Source organism: Morus notabilis, unplaced genomic scaffold (genome assembly GCF_000414095.1).
Source record: "Morus notabilis unplaced genomic scaffold, ASM41409v2 Scaffold507, whole genome shotgun sequence".
Classification (NCBI taxonomy): Eukaryota; Viridiplantae; Streptophyta; class Magnoliopsida; order Rosales; family Moraceae; genus Morus; species Morus notabilis.
The window spans coordinates 134,681-154,570 of NW_010359604.1; the positions used below are offsets into that span (position 1 = coordinate 134,681).

The following is a 19,890-nucleotide window of genomic DNA, read 5'->3' on the forward strand; positions in this document are numbered from 1 at the left end:
TTTATTATTGAAAATTGGTCCGTATAAGTGATGCCTAAAAATTCACCTAAGTTTTCTAAACCACTTTCTAATCCGTCTAATTTTAATCTAGGATCAAAAACTGTACCTAAACCATATAACAAAGGCAACTTAGACCAATATTTTTTAAATTTTTTTTCCATAGATTGAATAGGAACTCCTAAGATTGGGTCCTCCCTATATTCGTGAAATAAAATACTAATTCTTAAAAGTTCTCCTAAAGCTAAAGGTGATGTTGGGTAGTATGTTCCACTAAGTTTTAGAGTAACTTCATGAAACCTACCTAAAAATTGATACAAAACTTCGGCAATTTGCCAATCAAATTCATCTATATGTCCTACTCCTAATTTTGCACACATATAGTTTGTTATAGCATTCTTATAAGTGATGCATTGTTGAAGCATAATATAAGTTGAGTTCCATCTTATAGGCATATCTAACGCTAATGCTCTAGGAGGTATATTTAATGCTTGTAAGAACCTAAACCAATCTTCTTGTCTTTGGTTACTACCTTGAATCCATGCAAGACTATCTCTAATTCTTTTAATGTGATTGCCCATTTCTTTTAAACCGGATTTAACTATTAAATTGATTACATGACATGCACAACGTTGGTGGAAAATAATACCGTCACCGAATTGTCTATAACTTGTCTGATTATGAACAATAACTTGACAAATTTATCCATAACTTATCTAGTTATGAACCATAACTTGACAAGTTATGGCCTATTAATTTCTATAACTAAAAATTGGCCTATATACTTTCTCAAGCTTTTTATATTGGCCTATTTTCTACTATTTCTGAATATTCTTTAATATTATACTTGATGCGTAAATGTATGCTTACCATTTACTCTATTATGATAACTTTCACCACGTATATTCATCACATATTTATTCTATCGTGATATTTCATCTAATTTATTATTTATGTGTTAGATTTTCTTCAAAGTTTCATTTAAAAAAATGCTAAAATAAATTCGTCATGGACATCAATTTTTCTGTAAAACTTCGGCACCTATACTCTCACGGAATACCCATATTTTCATATGTTAATGCATTTCACAAAATAAGTTAGCACGACATCCCTCTTAGCTATTAATTATTATAGTGGTATGTGAATGCTAGCACAACAATAATAACAGACACATCATTACGAGTTCTAATCACTATGATCATCAGTTGGACAGTTAAGTAATTTTGTCTAGTCCAGTCAGACTAGCATTAAGTTTAGAGTAAATTGCACCGTTACACCTCAAACTATTCACTTTTGGCAAAATGAACCATGAATTTTCAATTTTGAAACAAGATGCACTCTAACATTAAAATCAATTGCAATTGAAATCTAATAGCTGATGGTGTTATCAAATTACAATTTTAGACACGAGATTTACACTTGACATAGTGTGAAAAGTAATGATCTTTGTCTTTCATATGTGAATCTCGTGTTTTAAACAATCAATTTGATAATGTCATTAGCTATTGGACTTCTATTGCAACTGATTTTAAAACTTCATGATGCATTTTGTCAAAATTGAAAGTTCGGGGTCCATTTTGCCAAAAGCAGAATAATTTAGGGTGTAACGATGCTCTCTACACAACTTGCATCCCATGCCCTGAATAATTTGTGAAACAGATATACCACAGTCAATGTTCATAACTCGTTAAAATTGAACATCTCGCTTTGAAAGTTGAACATCGACAGTCAAGCGAGATATGCGTTTCACCCTCTCATATTTTTCTCAAGCTGTTAGGGCTCTAATGCTGATAAACGCTAAGATGGACGACATGCATTTCATTTACCTCACGTGATTACAAAATCTTCACTTAATAAGAAACATCATCCTCGGAAAACTTAAGATACGGCGAGAAAAACTTCAACTCATATCTATTCAACAGAAGATACGTACAATGATCAACTAATCTGCGCAATTTTCTCCTCGCAAGATTCTCTGGGACGAGCCGCGCTTAAAGTTCTGTTCCTGGTGTTGGATGCAGCAAAGACGTTCGTATTACTTCGCCTACATTTTATGCAAAGAAACTGAATGAAATGTTGGAAGTTGGAACAGAAATAAATCAAAATCAGAGAATCAATAATTTGCTCATACATTTTAAGACATTACCGATGCAAAAATTCTGTTCAATCAGAGTCTTCGCCCGTCCAGCTAAGTAGCTGAAATATGTTTCAACACAATTAGACAGAAAGATACGTTTTAACAATTTAGGGAGTGAGGAGAGTATCTCCAACTGGCTCACCACCCTTGATAATATTTCTAATACAACATTCTTAAATTTATCTGACCTCCACGATCTTGTCCACAGAGGCTTTGATAGATTGAAATGTTTGGTCGTGCTCGGTGTTTGAAGTATTGATAGACACTTGCGACTTCACTGAGAAAGATCCAGATTCATCAAACTGCAGTTCAAGATGAATGAGTTATCCACATTTACATTTATTACAGTTGTTGGAAATCTAAAGATTTGATTTTCTATTTTAGGAAATTATTTGTGCAGCTAGGGATCCGTGAATAGACCTAGTTTATTTCTATTTCTTGATTCTTGATTAGAATAGTCGTTCCCCGTTTTTTAGTGGGAATCTCAAATTACTAGGGGATTGACAGAGGTCAAACCTCATTTAAATGAGGTTCTATTCCTTTTATAAATCCCAATTATTTACAGCTCTTTTCTAATGTATAATTGAATCAGTTTTTTCCTATATGGTATCAGCGCATACACTCTCTGACAAATTTTTTTTGATCACTTTCAGCCTTCGTTGCCTAACCGTAGCCTTTCAAATTCGACAGCTTTTATTGGTGTTAGTTGGCCTTCATAGCCAAAGATCCCTTTTCATCATCATCTTTGTTTTTCCCTCATCCTGAAAAATGTCAGAAGTCTCTTAAACGCATCCAAATGCTCTGGAAGTGTTTCTGAATCACTCAAGTGAGAAACTCCAGATTATCAATCTCTCATATAGGCTGAACGAAAGAAACTACAAATCAAGATGGAATGTGGTGCACATACTGTAAGAAGCCACATCATACAAGCAGAAACTGCTTCAGACTCCATAAAAGGCTCAAGGTCTTAGCCAAAATGAAGGGTTTAGAGGATGACAAAGAAGCCAAGCACACTTCACAAATGGCGAAGGTCTCTCTCTCTGTCTCTCAAAAACAAAAGGAAAGAAAAAAAAAATCCACACCAACAATGATGAGATTGGAGAACTCAAGTAAGAAGAAACAGACAAACTCATAAATCTGCTCCATTCCCTTGACAAATAGTATGTGTTTAATTGGTTCAATCATGTAAGAGCCTGATAAGATCTTGAAAAAACACAACAGAATAGAGAGCAGAACTGAAAGATTGAAGCTTCATTGAACAAGAATTGCGATAAATGATACAATGATTAGCAGCAGTTGACAGGCTGCAAGTCTCCTAAGGGTTTCTCAAATTTCCACAAATCAGACCATATCTCCCACTCTCCACTAATCCCCTTTTATACTACTAAGTACCTTCTAACTCCACACTAACTAACTGCTAACAACCTTCACTAAGCAGCAATTAACCAACAGTAACTAAGAAAACTAACGAGAGAGGAGATGGTCATTAGGGAGATACAAGACTAGGTTAGTTGTAAAAGGCTAAACCCAAACTTATGGAGTAGATTATCAGGAGTCATTACCTTTACTAAGCAGCAATTAACCAACACTAACTAAGAAAACTAACGAGAGAGGAGATGATCATTAGAGAGATACAAGACTAGGTAAGTTGCAAAAGGCTACACCCAAACTTATGGAGTAGATTATCAGGAGTCATTTGCCCTTGTAGCAAAAATGAATATTGTGCGTGTTATGTTGTCTTTAGCTTCTAACTTTGATTAGTGCAATTTGGCGTTAAGAACACTGTTAGCAGATAAGATCTTTTAGAGATAGGTTGAATAAGTCAAATAGTTATCTTTATTATTTAGTTTATTATTTCCAGTTATTTGGATTAGGAATTATCAATTAGTATTTGAATTCAAATAGGATAGATTATCTTAGAGAAGATAATGGACTCGGTATTCAAGCCCTAGTCTATTTAAGTGAACTTTCATTCGATTAATAAAGCAAGGCAGATTTATTTAAACTGCGTTCAAACACCTTCTTACATGGTGACTTGGAAGAGAAGGTATACATGAAACCTCCACCCGGCTTTGATGAAAACTTTGGTGCTAAGAAAGTGTGCAGGTTAAAAGGCCGACCCTATATATGTCTTGAAGCAATCACCTAGAGAGTGGTTGAGGAGGTTTACTATGGACATAGCTTAAGGGGTGAGCATGGTTAGCCAATTCATGCATGATTTGAAGGAAAAACACTTGCAGGCTATTAACATGATCTTACACTATCTTAAGGCCGCACCAGCGAGAGGAATCTTATTTGAGAAGAATGAAAAGCATAACCTAGAAGCACATACAGATGATGGTTACGCAGGGGTGTGCAACAAACCATCCAAACCACTTAAACCAACCAAACCAAAAGAATAATCAGTTTGGTTTGGTTTAAATTTTTAAAAAACCAATTAAATTAGTTTGGTTTGTGGTTTTACCCTTAAAAAAACCAAACGAAACCAATATTCCTAAAATTATATATATTTTATATATCTATAAGGTAAAATATTTATAAGAAAAAGTACGTTTATTCTAAAACTAAATGATCATGACCCTAGAAGTTTCTATCATAACCTATATAATGGAATGTATAGTTATTATATAAAATATTAGTACCAGTTACGGTTGAGGCTAGAGAAGAGGTTGTAAAATATTAGTTTAAACCAATTAGAAAAACCAAACCAAATAACCCTAGAAGTTTCTATCATAACCTATATAATGGAATGTATAGTTATTATACAAAATATTAGTACCAGTTACGGTTGAGGCTTGAGAAGAGGTTGTAAAATATTAGTTCAAACCAATTAGAAAAACCAAACCAAACCAATTACAATCAGTTTTGGTTTGAATTGGATTAAATCTCTTAATTGGTTTGGTTTGGTTTGAAAATCTGTAAACCAATTTGTAATTGGTTTGGTCTGCATTTCACCTAAAATAAGTGGTTTGGTTGGTTTGCACACCCCTAGGTTCTATAGCAAATAGAAGATCCACACAGGCTATGGTACTTTCCCTGGTGGAAATTTAGCGATGTAGAAATAAGAAGCAGTTTGTGGTTGCAAGATACAATGGGGAGGCTGAATTTAGAGCCATGATCCAAAGATCTGTGAATTACTATGGCTGAAAATATCTATTCACCGGCATGAGGGCAGTTTTGGAAATCCAAAGATTTGATTTGCTATTTGTTGTGTGTTCTTTGTACAACTAGGAATTCATGAATATCTACTGCTTTATTTCTATTTCTTGCTTAGAATTGTCGTTTCCTGATTCTTAGGGTATCAGAAACTACTAGGAATTCACAGAGGTGAAACCTCATTCAAATTAGGTTCTATTCCCTGTATAAATACCAATCATGTACAACTCTAGTTTAATATACGACAGAATAAGTTTTTCCAAAGTTCTCCGTCAACATATGTAGATCAGAAAGATAAACATATAATAACAAACATATGATATGCCAATGTGCAAAGCAAAGCAATGAGAAGCAAAAGAAAAATGAAATACTGAACAACTAATATGCTTTTTGTACCCCTTTAACATGACTCCTTATTACAATCTACAGAGAGAATAAAAATTTGGAACAATTCACACATATAACATATGAAATGGCTGTATCTAGCGAACTGAGAAATGGTCAACACTACTCCAAGCCAAAAAAAAAAGTTTCTCTGTCAGTATCGATACCAAACACAAATAGCTCTAGCTGTTGAGACATAGCAATGGGAATAACTGTGCAGTGCATTACCATAACTCAAGATTAAAGAGCAATCACCTAAAAACTATAGACCTTCCATTTGTCCCATTAAAAAAAGAAAAAAAAAAAAGCATATTTCTACCATAGTATAGCCAAAAGAAGTAATACCTTGATGAAGATTGCAGCAGAAGATGTCTTCAGAGATAGAGTTTCTACAAAAGGAAAAAGCCCTACCATAGCATCCACAAAACTAGAGTAATCATCAATAGGGAGAGATAGATTTGTGATCTCCAAATGCTTTAGCTCATACAACGGATCGGGTAGAAAATAGTTGTCTCTGAGTTTTTCAGTAAATCCCTAAATCACAAAAGAAACGGAAAAAAATGAGATATCTGCATTTGATTGGAGAAAGTGACAAAAAAGCAACAAAAGCTTACAAGAAATATTACCTCCAAGTGACAATCTAGTGTTAATACTTTGCAATTGCTAAAACTTTCAAGAAAGTTTCTCAACCTAATAAACCAAAACCATTCTGTACAGTCTAAAGAACCTGTGTACAACTTGAGTTTAGCCTCCAGGAAACCAGAGCAGTATTTAAAAGTGGAAATGTGGAAAATCGCGCCACCATAGTATCGAAACGAACGCAGGTTCGGCATGTCGATCTCAGCCTTCTTCAACCTCCAGCAACGTCTAAACTTCAAGCTCCTGAGATTAGAGTGAGATATATGAATAATTCCAGGCATCTCGCAGCCGTCCAGTACTAGATTCTCCAAGAGCGGAATCTGGGAAATGTACTTGTCAATCGTACATACCGTCGTGAAAACGGCACGATCAATATGCAGAGTTGTTAGGGATTTACAATTGGAGAAGCTAATAGTGCCAGGGGGCCTAAAGGTCCTCGTATAAGATAAGTACTGGAGATTCGCAGCATCGATTACAACTTTTTGTGCTAAATCCTCAGAAAGAGTGACCTTCAATGATCTGAGGCTAGGGCAAGAAACACGGAGCTCATCGAAACCATAGCAGAATCCGAATTCTAAATCTTCCAGCCAAGGGAAGCACAACAGCAGATTCTTCAAACTGCCCTCGTCTATGAAGTTGCAACTCAGCTTAAGCTTCTTCAGAGAAGAAGAGATAGCCGATAATGGATTTGCAATGTAAAATTGGAAGCACTTAAAAGACAAATTATCGAGCGAATTGCAGGCCAAAAGTATAAGCCACAGACCAGAATCGAAGTCTATCCAAAAAAGTTCATCAAAATTGAGGTTACGGAGTTCTATCACCTTGACGTTACGGCTCGTGGCGGCGGCGATGACCTGGTTGAGGCGAGAATACGATTCGTCGCTGGAGAAGTCGGCGGTGAGCGAGAGCCTCTCCATGTTGACTCGGCTGTCGCAGCGATCGCGCCAGAGAGCCAAAGAAGCGTCGACATAGTCGAAGAAATCGAGGTTCTTGAACGGCACGGATCCTTCGTTGAAGGAGAAGACCGGAGACGAAATCCAGGCCAATCGCCATTGCTTCGACGTTGCAGAAGCTCGAATTGCATCTTCTCCGGGGAGAAATGACAAGATTTTGTGAATCACCTGCTCTGGCAAGTCCAAATTCGATGTTTGTTCAATGATCGGGCCATCGATTTCCACGGCGGCCATGAAGAATTCAAATCGATTCCAATTTGCGTTTGGGAAGGAGAAAAAAAAAATCAGCTAAATTAAGTGAGTAGTAGCCCAAAAGGTCGGCATGTCTACGTGCGCCCTTTCAAGCGCTAACGAAGGATGCTAGCTTAGGGCTCTAGGGGTTTTAGAGAGAAAATTCCGGCGCCATATATTTGAGAAGAGAATGAAGTAAGCACACCCAATTTATTTCACTAATTTAAATTTTATTATAATAAAAAAATTTTAAAAACCGTCACATTAAATATTTTTATTATAATAAAAATTTTTAAAAATTATTACATTTAATTTTTTTATTAGTAAAAAATTCATACATAAAATTACATTTTAACTTAAATCAATTAACTAAACATACCTTATATATTTCAAATATAAATGTTCTTTTTATCACTAATAAAAACTATTTTTTTCAACGTTAATATTTTTACGTAAATAAATTTTTTTTATTACTTAAATTATCTTTTATTAATAGTAAATGAAAATAAACAGCTATTTTTTTTAAATAATTTTAAATTTTATTATTTATTTAATTTTATTTTATAAATTAACTATTTATTATAATTTTTATTTTCTTTTATTTTGCCTGGCTAGCCGGCTTGGTGCAGCTCAGCTTGGTCTAAAGGCCGACGAGTCAAGGTTAGATCAGACTGTTTTAAGGTTTTTAATTTAGGAAAACAAAGGGTTCGAGCTAGATAGAGTTCGAGTAACTCATTTAGCAATGGGAAAAAAGGTTAATGTCAATTTAACTATCACACTTTGCCCTTTCACTTTCAACTATCACGTTTGATTAGAGGATTCGTATCATGATTTAAATTATGATTCGTGACTCGTTACAGTATTTTTTCTCACAAAAAATACACATAAATTAAAAATAGTTCTAAATCATGATTCTAATACATCAACCAAACGTGTAAAAGCTACCCAAAGAGGGAATTGAGAAACATACGTGTATTTTCTACAGCGCATAGTCGTTTTCTTTTTCTTTTTCTTTTTTGAAAATTACATAGTTTGTGTATTTAGCGTTGTTAAAAATATAATGTGCGTTTAAAATTCGTTCTAAAATGATTTTATTTTTTGTATGAAAATGAAAATGAAAACGTTTTCAATCTCAGACAGAAATCATTTTTGAAAATGTGTTTGGTAGTTTTATCAAGAGATTGTTTTCAGTACAAAAAACCCATTAATGTCTTTCTTTCTCTCTCTGCTCAAGAGAGGAGAAAACGAAAATAAAAAATGAAAAACGACTAAAAGTCATTTTTTATTTTTCTCTCATTTCACACTAAATCAAAAAATTGTTTTCATTTTTCATTTTTTATCTTTATTGCGCCAAACGCCGTTTTAAAAACGTTTTCATTTTTTCTTTCTCAAAAAACATAAAAAACAATAACGATATCAATTCCAAACATGACCATAAAATCTTCGATCATTACAACATCACGGCAAGAGAGCTATACATTTGATTGCCTACAAGTTAAATTATCCGTTGCCGAGGTTACACAAAAAAAAGAAAACTTTACTAACCAAATTATCCATTTAAATTGATTGTTCAATTTACACCTAATTCAAACTTATGTTCCACTGCACTAACAACCGCAATAAAACCTAGATCTGATCATACACAAAATATGTTATTAGCCCATTGAAATACCTAGTCCATCAACACAACTCTTTAACACAATCTCGCATGCATTCATCATATGACGAATGAGACAGAAAGTTAGATTTGATGAAGGAATGCATATACTTAACGACGGGTCATTTGGAATATATATCGCTCTTCATTTTTTATTCCTCTTGTTTTGGCTTTTTTTTTTTTTTTTAACTTTCGATCTGTATATATTTTGACCGTTGAATATGCGTATTTTTTTTTACTTTTACATAATTTTATACAGATCAAACAGACAAAAAACTTAATCTATGAGTACGTTGACGTACCAAAAAATATATTTTTTTCTTAAATCAGGCCAGCGTGTGTTAGAAGGACTGGACTATTCCTTTGAGTTGTCCTCGCGTTTACCCCCTCAGTCCGTTTTTTCATCTAACAGACAGCTAAATGCCCGTTTAGTTTATTGATTCGAGTATTTAATTCGAGTTGAGATGTGACTTTATGTGAGAACTTTTTACTATAGTAAAAAAAATTAAATGTGACTGTTTCTAAGAGCTTTTTATTGTAAAAAAACTCGAATCAGTTAAATAAACATGACCTAAATATACATACACACATACATATATATAAATATATATTATATATATGTATACAGACAAACACAAAATACGTGAACGCCAATACAGGACGGTTGGACACCACAATAGTAATTCTATTTAGAGGACGTTTGGTTGGAGGATTCAAACCATGTGATTCGAACTATTTTCGATTTACGTAAATTTTTTGTGAGAGAAAATACTATAGCGAACCACGAATCATGATTCGAATCAGGGAACAAATTCCTCTACCAAACATCCCCTTAAATTTTGTTTAGTTCGTTGATTCCAGTTTTTAATTCGAGTTTAGATGTGACTTTATGTGAGCTTTTTACTGTAGTAAAAAAAGTTAAATGTGACTGTTTCTGAGAGCTTTTTACTGTAGTAAAACTCAAATTGGTGAAATGAACGAGGCCTAAATTTCTAATTTCATAAAAAATAATTTCATTTAACATGTCATCACTCTAGCTATAACAGTAGCGTATAAGTACAGGTGCAAATAATAAAAGAAGCCTTATCATGAGTTCTAATAACTATGACGACCTGAAGAAACTTTTTACAAAATTGTAAAAAAAATTAAAAAAATTTGTTTGGTCCATCTCATGTCGTACATATTCTGTGAAACAGCTACATTTATCAGAGTCAATGTTCATGACTTGATAAAAATGCATATCTCGCTTGAACATTGATAGTCATGCGAGACACATTTCAGCCACTCATATTTTTCTCAAGCTGGTGGAGTCTAATGCTGATAACAGATCCAAATTATTAAAAAGTCTTCACTTCAATCATTCATATTCATAACAAATATCATGTCACGCCCCCAAACAGATATTAGTGACCAGTGACGTAGAGATTTATTTAAAAATTTAAACATATTTAAGAAAATGATTAACAATTAACAGTTTAAAATTAAATTTCAAATCTAAAATATTCAAGTATTTCTAAACAAACCCCACTATTTATAAGAAATTAAGTTTCAAGAAGAGTGGTGGAAATTCCAACAAAACAAGTTCAAAACCTCACTCTTGGTAACATATCAGGAATCCCCACAAATTTAGCATATATGAACATAAACAAGAAAGTAAATGTTGATATCAACCACAGTCTAGCAATATTTGAGTTTACAATCTATAATTTAATACATACCTTAAGGAAAGTAGGAAGGAAAAAGAAAGGAAGGTGCATATCTTCACTTTTCGGAATCGGATTCACCTCACCGGTAATGGTTACCTATTCAGCACTACTTCTCGCATCACCTGGTGGGATTAAATACATTTGAAACAAAAAAAGTGAACAGAAGGCCCAGTAAGATAAAACTTTATAAATGAAAGTGCTCATGGCCCAAACATATCATCGGGAGCCGATCATCCTTTAAAGGAAAGAATACTCATATAATAGTAGCAAAATATCTAAATAATGAAAATATGCAAAGCCATAATATCACCACTGAACAAAAAGTGGCTCGTACGGGTTTCGAAACCTGCCCCTAAGGATACGATTCTCATATCCTGATCTCTGCGGCCATCATGCGTTTTTATCATTTCTTATCATCCAAAGAAAAGCACTCAATTCCGATGCGATGGAAAAAATTTAGATTGCTATTTACCAGAAAATATGCATAATGATCAATTAATCTGCACAATTTTTTCTTCTCTCAGATTATTTGGGACGAGACACACAAGCTGAGCGGAAGTTCTGTTCTTGCAGTTGGAGGCAAGTAGGCAGCAAAGACGTTCCTATCACATCTGCCAACATTTTACACAAAGAAACTGAATGAAAATGTTGGAGCAAAAACAAATCGAAATAAAAAAATCAATGACCTGCTCACACATTTTAAGACCACCGATGCAGAACTTCTATTCAATCAGAATCTTCATCTGTCCAACTAAGTTGCTGAAATATGGTACAAGACAATTAGTTAAGAGTGTGCTTTAAAAATTTGGGGGACAGGGAGAGCATCTCCCACTGTCTTACTAATTGCAATTACTGCCTCACTTGGGTTATCAATATTCAGGTCCTCTTCATAGGCCTCGTTCACTTCACCGATTCGAGTTTAGAATTCGAGTTTTGCTACAGTAAAAAACTCTCAGAAACAATCACATCTAACTTTTTTGCTACAGTAAAAAGCTATCATATAAAGTCACATTTCAACTCGAATTAAAAACTCAAATCAGCGAACTAAACGGGCCCGTCATTAATTTGAGTTTATAATTCAAATTTTGCTACAGTAACAATTTTCAAAATAATTTTGATGTCACATGCTTGAAGTTGGCTTACCTCTACAATCTCGTCCATGGAAGCTTTGATAGATTGAAATATTTTATCATATTCATCGGTATTTGGGGTACTGATAAACGGTTGCCATTGCAAAGCGAAAGATCCACATTCATCAAACTGCAATTCAAGATGAATGAAATATCCACATTTGGGATGCGTTTCTCTAAACCATGAAGGAATATAAAGGAAAGGTAATAGGATTGCGGGAAAAAAAAGTAAAGTAATAAGAATGGGGACCATAAATTCCCTTTATAGTGTTTCCTTATCTATTTGATTATGTAATGGGAAACAATTTCATTCCTTTTTTAGTGTTTACTAAACTTAAAAATAGTAATGCTATCAATGCAATTTACAAAAATATACATAACTAAATAATTATTGGCTTATGTCATGTGAACTTGTCAAGGGTGTGTATGTAAATGTGATGTTCATTTTTTTAAACCTTTAACAAGAAATCAAATAATCAATACTAAGAGGGCACTGAATTGAAAAAATTCTCTTTCTTCATTCCTTATATTGTGTGGAACCTATCAAACTGTCATTCCTAATTTTGCATAAACACATGATTAAAAGGGAAAATGAATCACTCTTCCAATTCTCTTTACCTTTTATTGAATAATTCCGCGTCGATCAAAGGGACAAATATACGCCCCGTTCTTTTCGCTTATTCGAGTTTTGTTACAGTAAAAAGTTCTCAGAAATAGTCACATCTAACTTTTTTACTACAGTAAAAAGCTCTCACACAACATCACAATAATTTTGTGATTTACCTATCTTATAACTCAACAAATATAATTATGTTTTTTTTATAATATTAAAAGTCAACCTTTTTTTTAAAAAAAAAAAAAAAACAACGTCTTCATATTTTAAAATTGATTTTTGAGATGCAAAACAATCTCAATACCCTTCTATTTAATTAAGTAAAAATTAATAGATTTAACAGAAAAACTGAAAATATTTTAAAAACATTTAAATTTTAGGAAAAAAAACGTACATAAAAAAATCTATTCCTCAGTTCTTCTACCTCAATCCAAATTCGAAAATGTGAAATCAGAAAACAACTTCAACAACCAAAATATATCAACCTAGAAAACGTACATAAAAAAATCTATTCCTAAGATCCACTCTCACTTCTTCTATCACAAATAAAAAGGGAAAAAATTATGATCAAATCAATAAATCAGAGAAACAACTGAGATCAACACACAAAACCAAGTTCAGGAATCCTGGAAAAACAAAAGCAAAACCAAATCTTTCATTCAAGATAGAACGTCGTCCCCATCAACAACTAAAAAATCTCCTAATCCAATCTCAATATTTTTTTCTAAATCTCCCAATCAATTCCATTCAAGACGGATCTGAAAAAAAAATTAAAAAAAAAATAATAATAAAACCTTGATTTGGTAATTAATCAAGCAAGCTATAAATCTTTCATTCTCATAATTGAAACGACATTCATTTCAGTTAGTCCTAACAAGTATCATCATTCGTGATTTGAAGTCAATACATAAAATCGAAACCTAATCTCCACTGACACAACCTCTACATCCGCAATGCACACACTCTACAGCTTCAACGTTTCTGTCCTCCTTTCGAACGCGACACACACAAACTCCGTTAAAGTTGTGGTCTAGGGGCTGTATGCAATGTAGGCAGCATAAACGTTCATACCCTGGCTGCAGTTTAAGCAAGAAGCTAAGTCAGAGGATGTTTCTAGATGCAATAGGCTTTCATAATGAAGAAGAATCAGTAAGAAAGGTATGGACTACGGAGTTTTTTGCTCTAAAAGAAAGATATTAAGTTACTTGAGCATGGCGTTCATTTTGCTTTTGAGCGTTTGAAGCAATCTTAAGCTATTATGGAAATCAATTGAGCTCTAAACTAGAAGTTCAGAATGATCTAGGCTTTAAGATCCTGGAGTTAATTTGTTTTTTATTATACGTTTCTGAACATGTGAATTCTTAAGCTAACTTGAAAGTTAAATTTGTGGTAAAATCTAGAAGCTGACAACAAAGTGAGATAAAATAATACAGGAGACTAACAAAATGTCCAATTTATGAGATTAACACTTTTTAAATTGACTTCTTATTACGTTACCTCATTTAATATGAACATTCAGAGCAATTTGAGACTCACTTTGCAGTTTAACTATACCACAAATCTAAAGTAATCCCCTCCCCCAAGTTCTCCACCTTTGACGAGAAGGGGAGAAAAAAATTCTACCCTACAAGTTAAGAATTTGAATTTCGAGCATATTGCTTGGAGGAAGCAATTAGGAATTCTCAACCAGCAACGTTTCATCCAAATGAATTATAGTCAAAGATTTTTTAGACAAACCTTCTTCCACTTCGCAATGAGATAACGATCTGCATAGCCTTGATCCAAGCAGAACTCGTACAGCTCTTTCGATATTGCATTTCTTTTGTGGTAAAGGTCAAAGACATAGCGGCTTCTCTGATGGGAAATTTTGAAAATAGGCCATAAAGCTTCACACTTCCTTTTGCCATCATTTGGATCATTTTGTGCTGCAAAATATACGAGTTACTCTAACAGCGTATGAATGGCAACTCAAGCAGACAATAAAAGAAACTTTTACCAGAATATCAGAACATTTGCAGCTAAAAAAAGGGAGGGAAGGGGATTCACCTTCTCTCATCTTAGCATCTAGCTCCAAAAGAGTAGGCTCAATCAACTCCCAACCATCTGGGTACGTGATCCGGTTAGTCCTAACCTTAGGCATGCTTCACCTGCGGTTTACGAAATCAACGGTTATGTCGGAGAGAGCGAAAACCTCAAATGGTAACAAATTTGTTCTCATAGTAAATATCAATTCTTTTGAGTCATACACATATTGAAGTTGGAAAAGAATGGATTAAAGAAAGAGAAAAAAATATATATCTATGAGGCAGATAATTTAGAGAAGGGAATAGAAAAATTAGAGAGAGAAACCAAACCAAGAGAGAGAAAATTTATTTAACAGGATAAAACATAACATAAATATCAAAAGAATCCCAATTCAAATAACAAATGATCCTAAATAACGGTATAATCTCAAAGTCCTAGTTTCTAATATTATGTTCTGGGATTAAGGATTGTAACAAACATTCATACATTGGAAAGATTCAAAACCAACCCAGTTAGAGCAGACAGAATTTCATTCCATAGGCTCCAATCAGAATTCAAGTGTTTTTTCCCTCAGAACTTCTCCTTTCAGAAAAATTTGGTAACAATCAATAATACCATACACCAAAACAAAATCTAGACGCAAACTTAGAATATTTGGATATTGTTAGAGACCTTTTTAGGGCTTTTAACCATGAATGCTTTAAGCAGAGAGCGCCCAAAAGAGCACAGATTTTCCTACTTTTAAAGGAAATGAAACAATAAAGCCCGTATTTCAGAACCAACTTAATAATCTTTTCATCGAAGAACAAGAGGAAGACGATAACGAATTGGATTAAATGAGATAAAAAAAAAAGGAAAACTATACACCAAACTGATGGGAAACAGAGTTATTAGGGTTTTAACGATTTTATGAGAATGCAATCCACAAAGAGAGAAAGAATTACCTTTGATGTGTGTTTCGAGAAGGGAAAAGCAGGATTTTTGTGGGCATTGGGCACTGGCCTCTGTGTACTGGTGTGTGGTGTCTCCACACTCTTCTCTTCAGAAATTCGAATCCCTGTTCCGAGCCGATAAAATATTTATGTTCCGTTTATTTCGAGAATTCTGTCATAATATAGAACCTGTTCTTTTAGAGTGTAATTTGAGTATAATTTTTAAGTTAAATTTGAATTATAATTTAAGTTAAAGTTGTAATTTGAATAAAGTTGAGTAAAATTGAATAAAGTTAGAACTTAAAAGAACATAAACTTGAATAAAGTTAGAATTCGAGTTGTCTTTTTTTGAGTTTTTTTGACAAAATAACAGTAGTAGCCCCGTTCACTTCGCCGATTCGAGTTTTGCTACAGTAAAAAGCTCTCAGAAACAGTCACATCTAACTTTTTTACTACAGTAAAAAGCTTCCACATAACATCATATCTTAACTCGAATTAAAAACTCGAATTAGCGAACTAAACGGGATAATTCTTAATTCACTATAGTGTTTTTCTCTGAACTTTAGTAGGTTTCAGATTATGGTTTAAACTAATGCATAGAAAAGCTTGGCTTCGGTAGACTGTTGGTACGATCCCAATCCAGCCTAGTCTGTTTAAAAGTTAAGACCAGCTCAACCCGGCTTAAACTCTATTATCAGGCCTGGCCGAGATTCTGAGCTCGAAATTTCATTTAGATCGAAGCGAATTGAAATTCCCATTCAAGTCGTCGGTATGTCCAGACGGTCCGAATTTTCACCTTTTAATGCATACTAAACTAAAAATAATGTTCTAAGATAATTGATTTATTTAATTCAAATACTAACTATTTATCTTATAACTAGTTAATTTAATTTAGTACATTCTTATTAGCTGAAAGAATGAATTGCATTATTGCACCTCAAATTATTTATTTTTACATAATACATCCTGAATTTTTTATTTTGTCAAATTACATTATGAATTTTAAAATCAATTATAATTGAAATCTAATAGATAATCACGTTATCAAATTGACAATTTAATACACAAAATTTACACATAATTTGAAAAATGATAATATTTACTTTTCATGTATAAATATCGTGTATTAAACCGTCAATTTGATAGGATTCATCGGTCCGTGTTGTTGTTAAAATGCTACTAATAAATAATGAGTTAACTAGGCCAAAAGCCTTTTTTGGAGCAGAATTATGCATCGAACCCTCTTTTGTACGAATTCTGTGGTTCGAACATTTTTGTGGTGTAAAATGGCAAGTTTGCCCTTTAGAGATACATAAATTTCTCTCTTTGTCCATTGGAGATGTCTTCCTCATGCATCTTTATCTCTCTAGTCCATACATCATTGATGCTTCGCCGTCAACCACCGTTGTGTTTGTCACCGATTTCTGACGAACAACGATCAACAGATAAATAACTCATCTGACCTTAAATAATGGTGAACAGAGCAGACCAAGCTTTTCTTGTGCTAAACGGCAACTCAAGAGATCGACGCGAGCTCGAGAGAGTAGCCTAGCGAGCTCGATTGACAGAGACTCGAGTCCAAAATCTTCGTTGTCCAACGGTCGCAAGGAAGATGAAGAGATTGGTGAGGTATGCTGCGGGGTACAGTGACAAGGCAGTGGGTCTGGTAGAGACGGTTGCAATGACAAGGGATAGAGAAGAGGGGTGGTGTATGAGAGGAGAGGGAGAAGAGAAGATAGAGGGAGACAATAAAAGAGATTTTGAATCAAAACTTAAAAAAAATTTGAACTCAACTTACAACTTTATTCAAGTTCATATTTTTTTGTAAAATTTGAGTTTGAACTCGAGTTTTAACTTAAGTTTGAAACTAAAATCTAAGGGTTGTTCTTTTGTATTTTTGAGTTAGGGTGATTTGAGTGATGATTTTGAGTTGAGTTTAAGTTATAACTTGAGTTGAAGTTGTAACTTGAGTTTGTGTTTGGATGTGCATATTTGAGTTATGATTTGAATTGAGAATCTTTTTGAGTTTGTGTTTGGGTAGGTCAAAACTTAAATTTGCATTTAGATAGTATTTTAATAAAAACTCAATAGTGATGAAAAATTTTAATAGGGTATATGGGTGGAGTTTTATTCATTTTTTCGTTGTGAATGCATAAAAAAATTATCTCAATAAGAATTAAAACGAAAAAGTTATGACATTTTTAAGAATAGAAAAAATATTGTTCATCAATTTGAGTTCGAGTTTCTGAACTCAAGTTGAAGGGAAATTTGAACTCGAGTTTAACCCCAAATTTGACTTCAAATTCAAGTTCAAACTCGAGTTCAAACTCAAATTTTATAAAAAAACATGAACTTAAATAAAGTTGTAACTCGAGTTCAAACTTTTGCTGAGTTTTGTTGCAAAATAACAACCCCAAGTTCACGTTCCCACTTAAACTCAAGTTCTTAAACTCACACTTAAGTTAATAAACAATATTTTTTTTATTCTTAAAAACACAATAACTTTTTTATTTTAATTCCGATTGCGATTATTATTTTTTCTATGCATTCACAATAAAGAGATGAATAAAATCCTACTCATATACCCTATTAAAATTTTTCATTACTATTGAATTTTTATTAAAATATTATCTAAATACAAATTCAAATTTTGACCAACCTAAATATAAACTCAAATAGATTTTCAATTCAAATCATAACTCAAATGTGCACATCCAAACACAAACTCAAGTTATAACTCAAATTTAATTTAAAATTTACACTCAAGTCACCATAACTAAAAAAATGCAACCGAATAATATTTAGATCCTATTTGGAAGTTGGATTTTATGGAAAAAAAAAAAAATTGAAGAAAAAATAAAAAAATATATAGATGGGAAAAAAGTAAAAAATTTTCACTTTATTTAGAACATTATGATACTCTTTCTATATTCGACCAACAAGAGAGGAAAATGTCGTTCTTGGAAATAACACAATAGATATCGGATCATAAATGGCTTCATTGATGTAACCAACACTAATGCTTGGTTAGAACTGGTGCATAAGAGCCCATCAAGCCAATCGAGGAGGAGCTATCGTGGTAATGCTGTAATGTGTACTAATTTGGTTGACGAGGAAAAAGGAAACCTGAGTGTGTTTAGAAAATGGGTTTAAACCACCGTGATTTATGTTCAAACAATGTTTTTTTTCTTGCTAAAAATTTAAATTAAAATATTTTCTCTTATAAAATTTAAATTTTAATTCAAAACCCACCTTCCAAACAGGACCTCTAGTGTCAAAACTCACTCAAACGTTAGGGGGTGCTTAGTATGCAATAATCTTAAGGATGAGAATGAGAATCTACAATATTACCATGTTTGGTACAATAATTATAATTTTTAGATTCTCAGGAAAGTGATTACCATGGGATTCACTTTCCCTCATTTTGAGGTAATTTAAATACCACCCAACATGGTGTTATTCAAATTCTCAGGAATCTCAAAATCATGAGAATCTTATTATTATTATTATTATTATTATTAGTTTTATTATTATTATTATATTTATTAATATTAATATTAATATTAATAAATATAATAATAATAATAAAACTAATAATAATAATAATAATAATAATATTATTATTATTATTATTATTATTAGTTTTATTATTATTATTATATTTATTAATATTAATATTAATATTAATAAATATAATAATAATAATAAAACTAATAATAATAATAATAATAATAATATTATTATTATTATTATTATTATTAGTTTTATTATTATTATTATATTTATTAATATTAATATTAATATTAATAAATATAATAATAATAATAAAACTAATAATAATAATAATAATAATAATATTATTATTATTATTATTATTATTAGTTTTATTATTATTATTATATTTATTAATATTAATATTAATATTAATAAATATAATAATAATAATAAAACTAATAATAATAATAATAATAATAATATTATTATTATTATTATTATTATTAGTTTTATTATTATTATTATATTTATTAATATTAATATTAATATTAATAAATATAATAATAATAATAAAACTAATAATAATAATAATAATAATAATATTATTATTATTATTATTATTATTAGTTTTATTATTATTATTATATTTATTAATATTAATATTAATATTAATAAATATAATAATAATAATAAAACTAATAATAATAATAATAATAATAATATTATTATTATTATTATTATTATTAGTTTTATTATTATTATTATATTTATTAATATTAATATTAATATTAATAAATATAATAATAATAATAAAACTAATAATAATAATAATAAT

The 19,890-nt window shown here is 31.9% G+C and overlaps 2 protein-coding genes across 4 annotated transcripts; both read right to left on the bottom strand.

Annotated features, from left to right (window-relative positions):
• Positions 1–1,375: 1,375 nt before the first annotated feature.
• Positions 1,376–7,660, bottom strand: LOC21392340 (F-box/LRR-repeat protein At1g06630). 3 transcript variants are annotated; one of them, XM_024163495.1, is made up of 5 exons: positions 6,301–7,660; positions 6,020–6,208; positions 2,323–2,436; positions 2,144–2,193; positions 1,376–2,041 (listed from the first exon to the last, which is right to left on the bottom strand). In XM_024163495.1, exons 1-4 carry the CDS (start codon positions 7,498–7,500, stop codon positions 2,161–2,163), a joined length of 1,536 nt encoding a protein of 511 aa, XP_024019263.1. In that variant the 5' UTR covers positions 7,501–7,660; the 3' UTR covers positions 1,376–2,041; positions 2,144–2,160. The 3 variants fall into 3 exon arrangements, with proteins under 3 accessions (XP_024019263.1, XP_024019266.1, XP_024019264.1); XM_024163498.1 differs by having other exon boundaries at positions 1,376–2,061; XM_024163496.1 differs by having other exon boundaries at positions 2,129–2,193.
• Positions 7,661–13,335: 5,675 nt separating this feature from the next.
• LOC21392341 (protein BUD31 homolog 1) lies at positions 13,336–15,686 on the bottom strand. Its single transcript, XM_024163511.1, has 4 exons — positions 15,573–15,686; positions 14,650–14,750; positions 14,341–14,528; positions 13,336–13,679 (listed from the first exon to the last, which is right to left on the bottom strand). The coding sequence occupies exons 2-4, from the start codon at positions 14,741–14,743 to the stop codon at positions 13,524–13,526; spliced, it is 438 nt and encodes a 145-aa protein (XP_024019279.1). The 5' UTR covers positions 14,744–14,750; positions 15,573–15,686; the 3' UTR covers positions 13,336–13,523.
• Between the last annotated feature and the right edge of the window lie 4,204 nt (positions 15,687–19,890).

Excerpts from the sequence above, each read along its gene's own strand:
- LOC21392341 (XM_024163511.1), bottom strand. The coding sequence starts at position 14,743 with ATGCCTAAGGTTAGGACTAACCGGATCACGTACCCAGATGGTTGGGAG. Across the intron at positions 14,529-14,649 it reads AGATGCTAAGATGAGAGAAG|CACAAAATGATCCAAATGAT; the intron begins GTGAATCCCCTT and ends TATATTTTGCAG. Across the intron at positions 13,680-14,340 it reads TCATTGCGAAGTGGAAGAAG|CCAGGGTATGAACGTTTATG; the intron begins GTTTGTCTAAAA and ends CTTAAACTGCAG.
- LOC21392340 (XM_024163495.1), bottom strand. The coding sequence starts at position 7,500 with ATGGCCGCCGTGGAAATCGATGGCCCGATCATTGAACAAACATCGAAT. Across the intron at positions 6,209-6,300 it reads CACTAGATTGTCACTTGGAG|GGATTTACTGAAAAACTCAG; the intron begins GTAATATTTCTT and ends TTTGTGATTTAG. Across the intron at positions 2,437-6,019 it reads CTGCTGCAATCTTCATCAAG|TTTGATGAATCTGGATCTTT; the intron begins GTATTACTTCTT and ends CTTGAACTGCAG.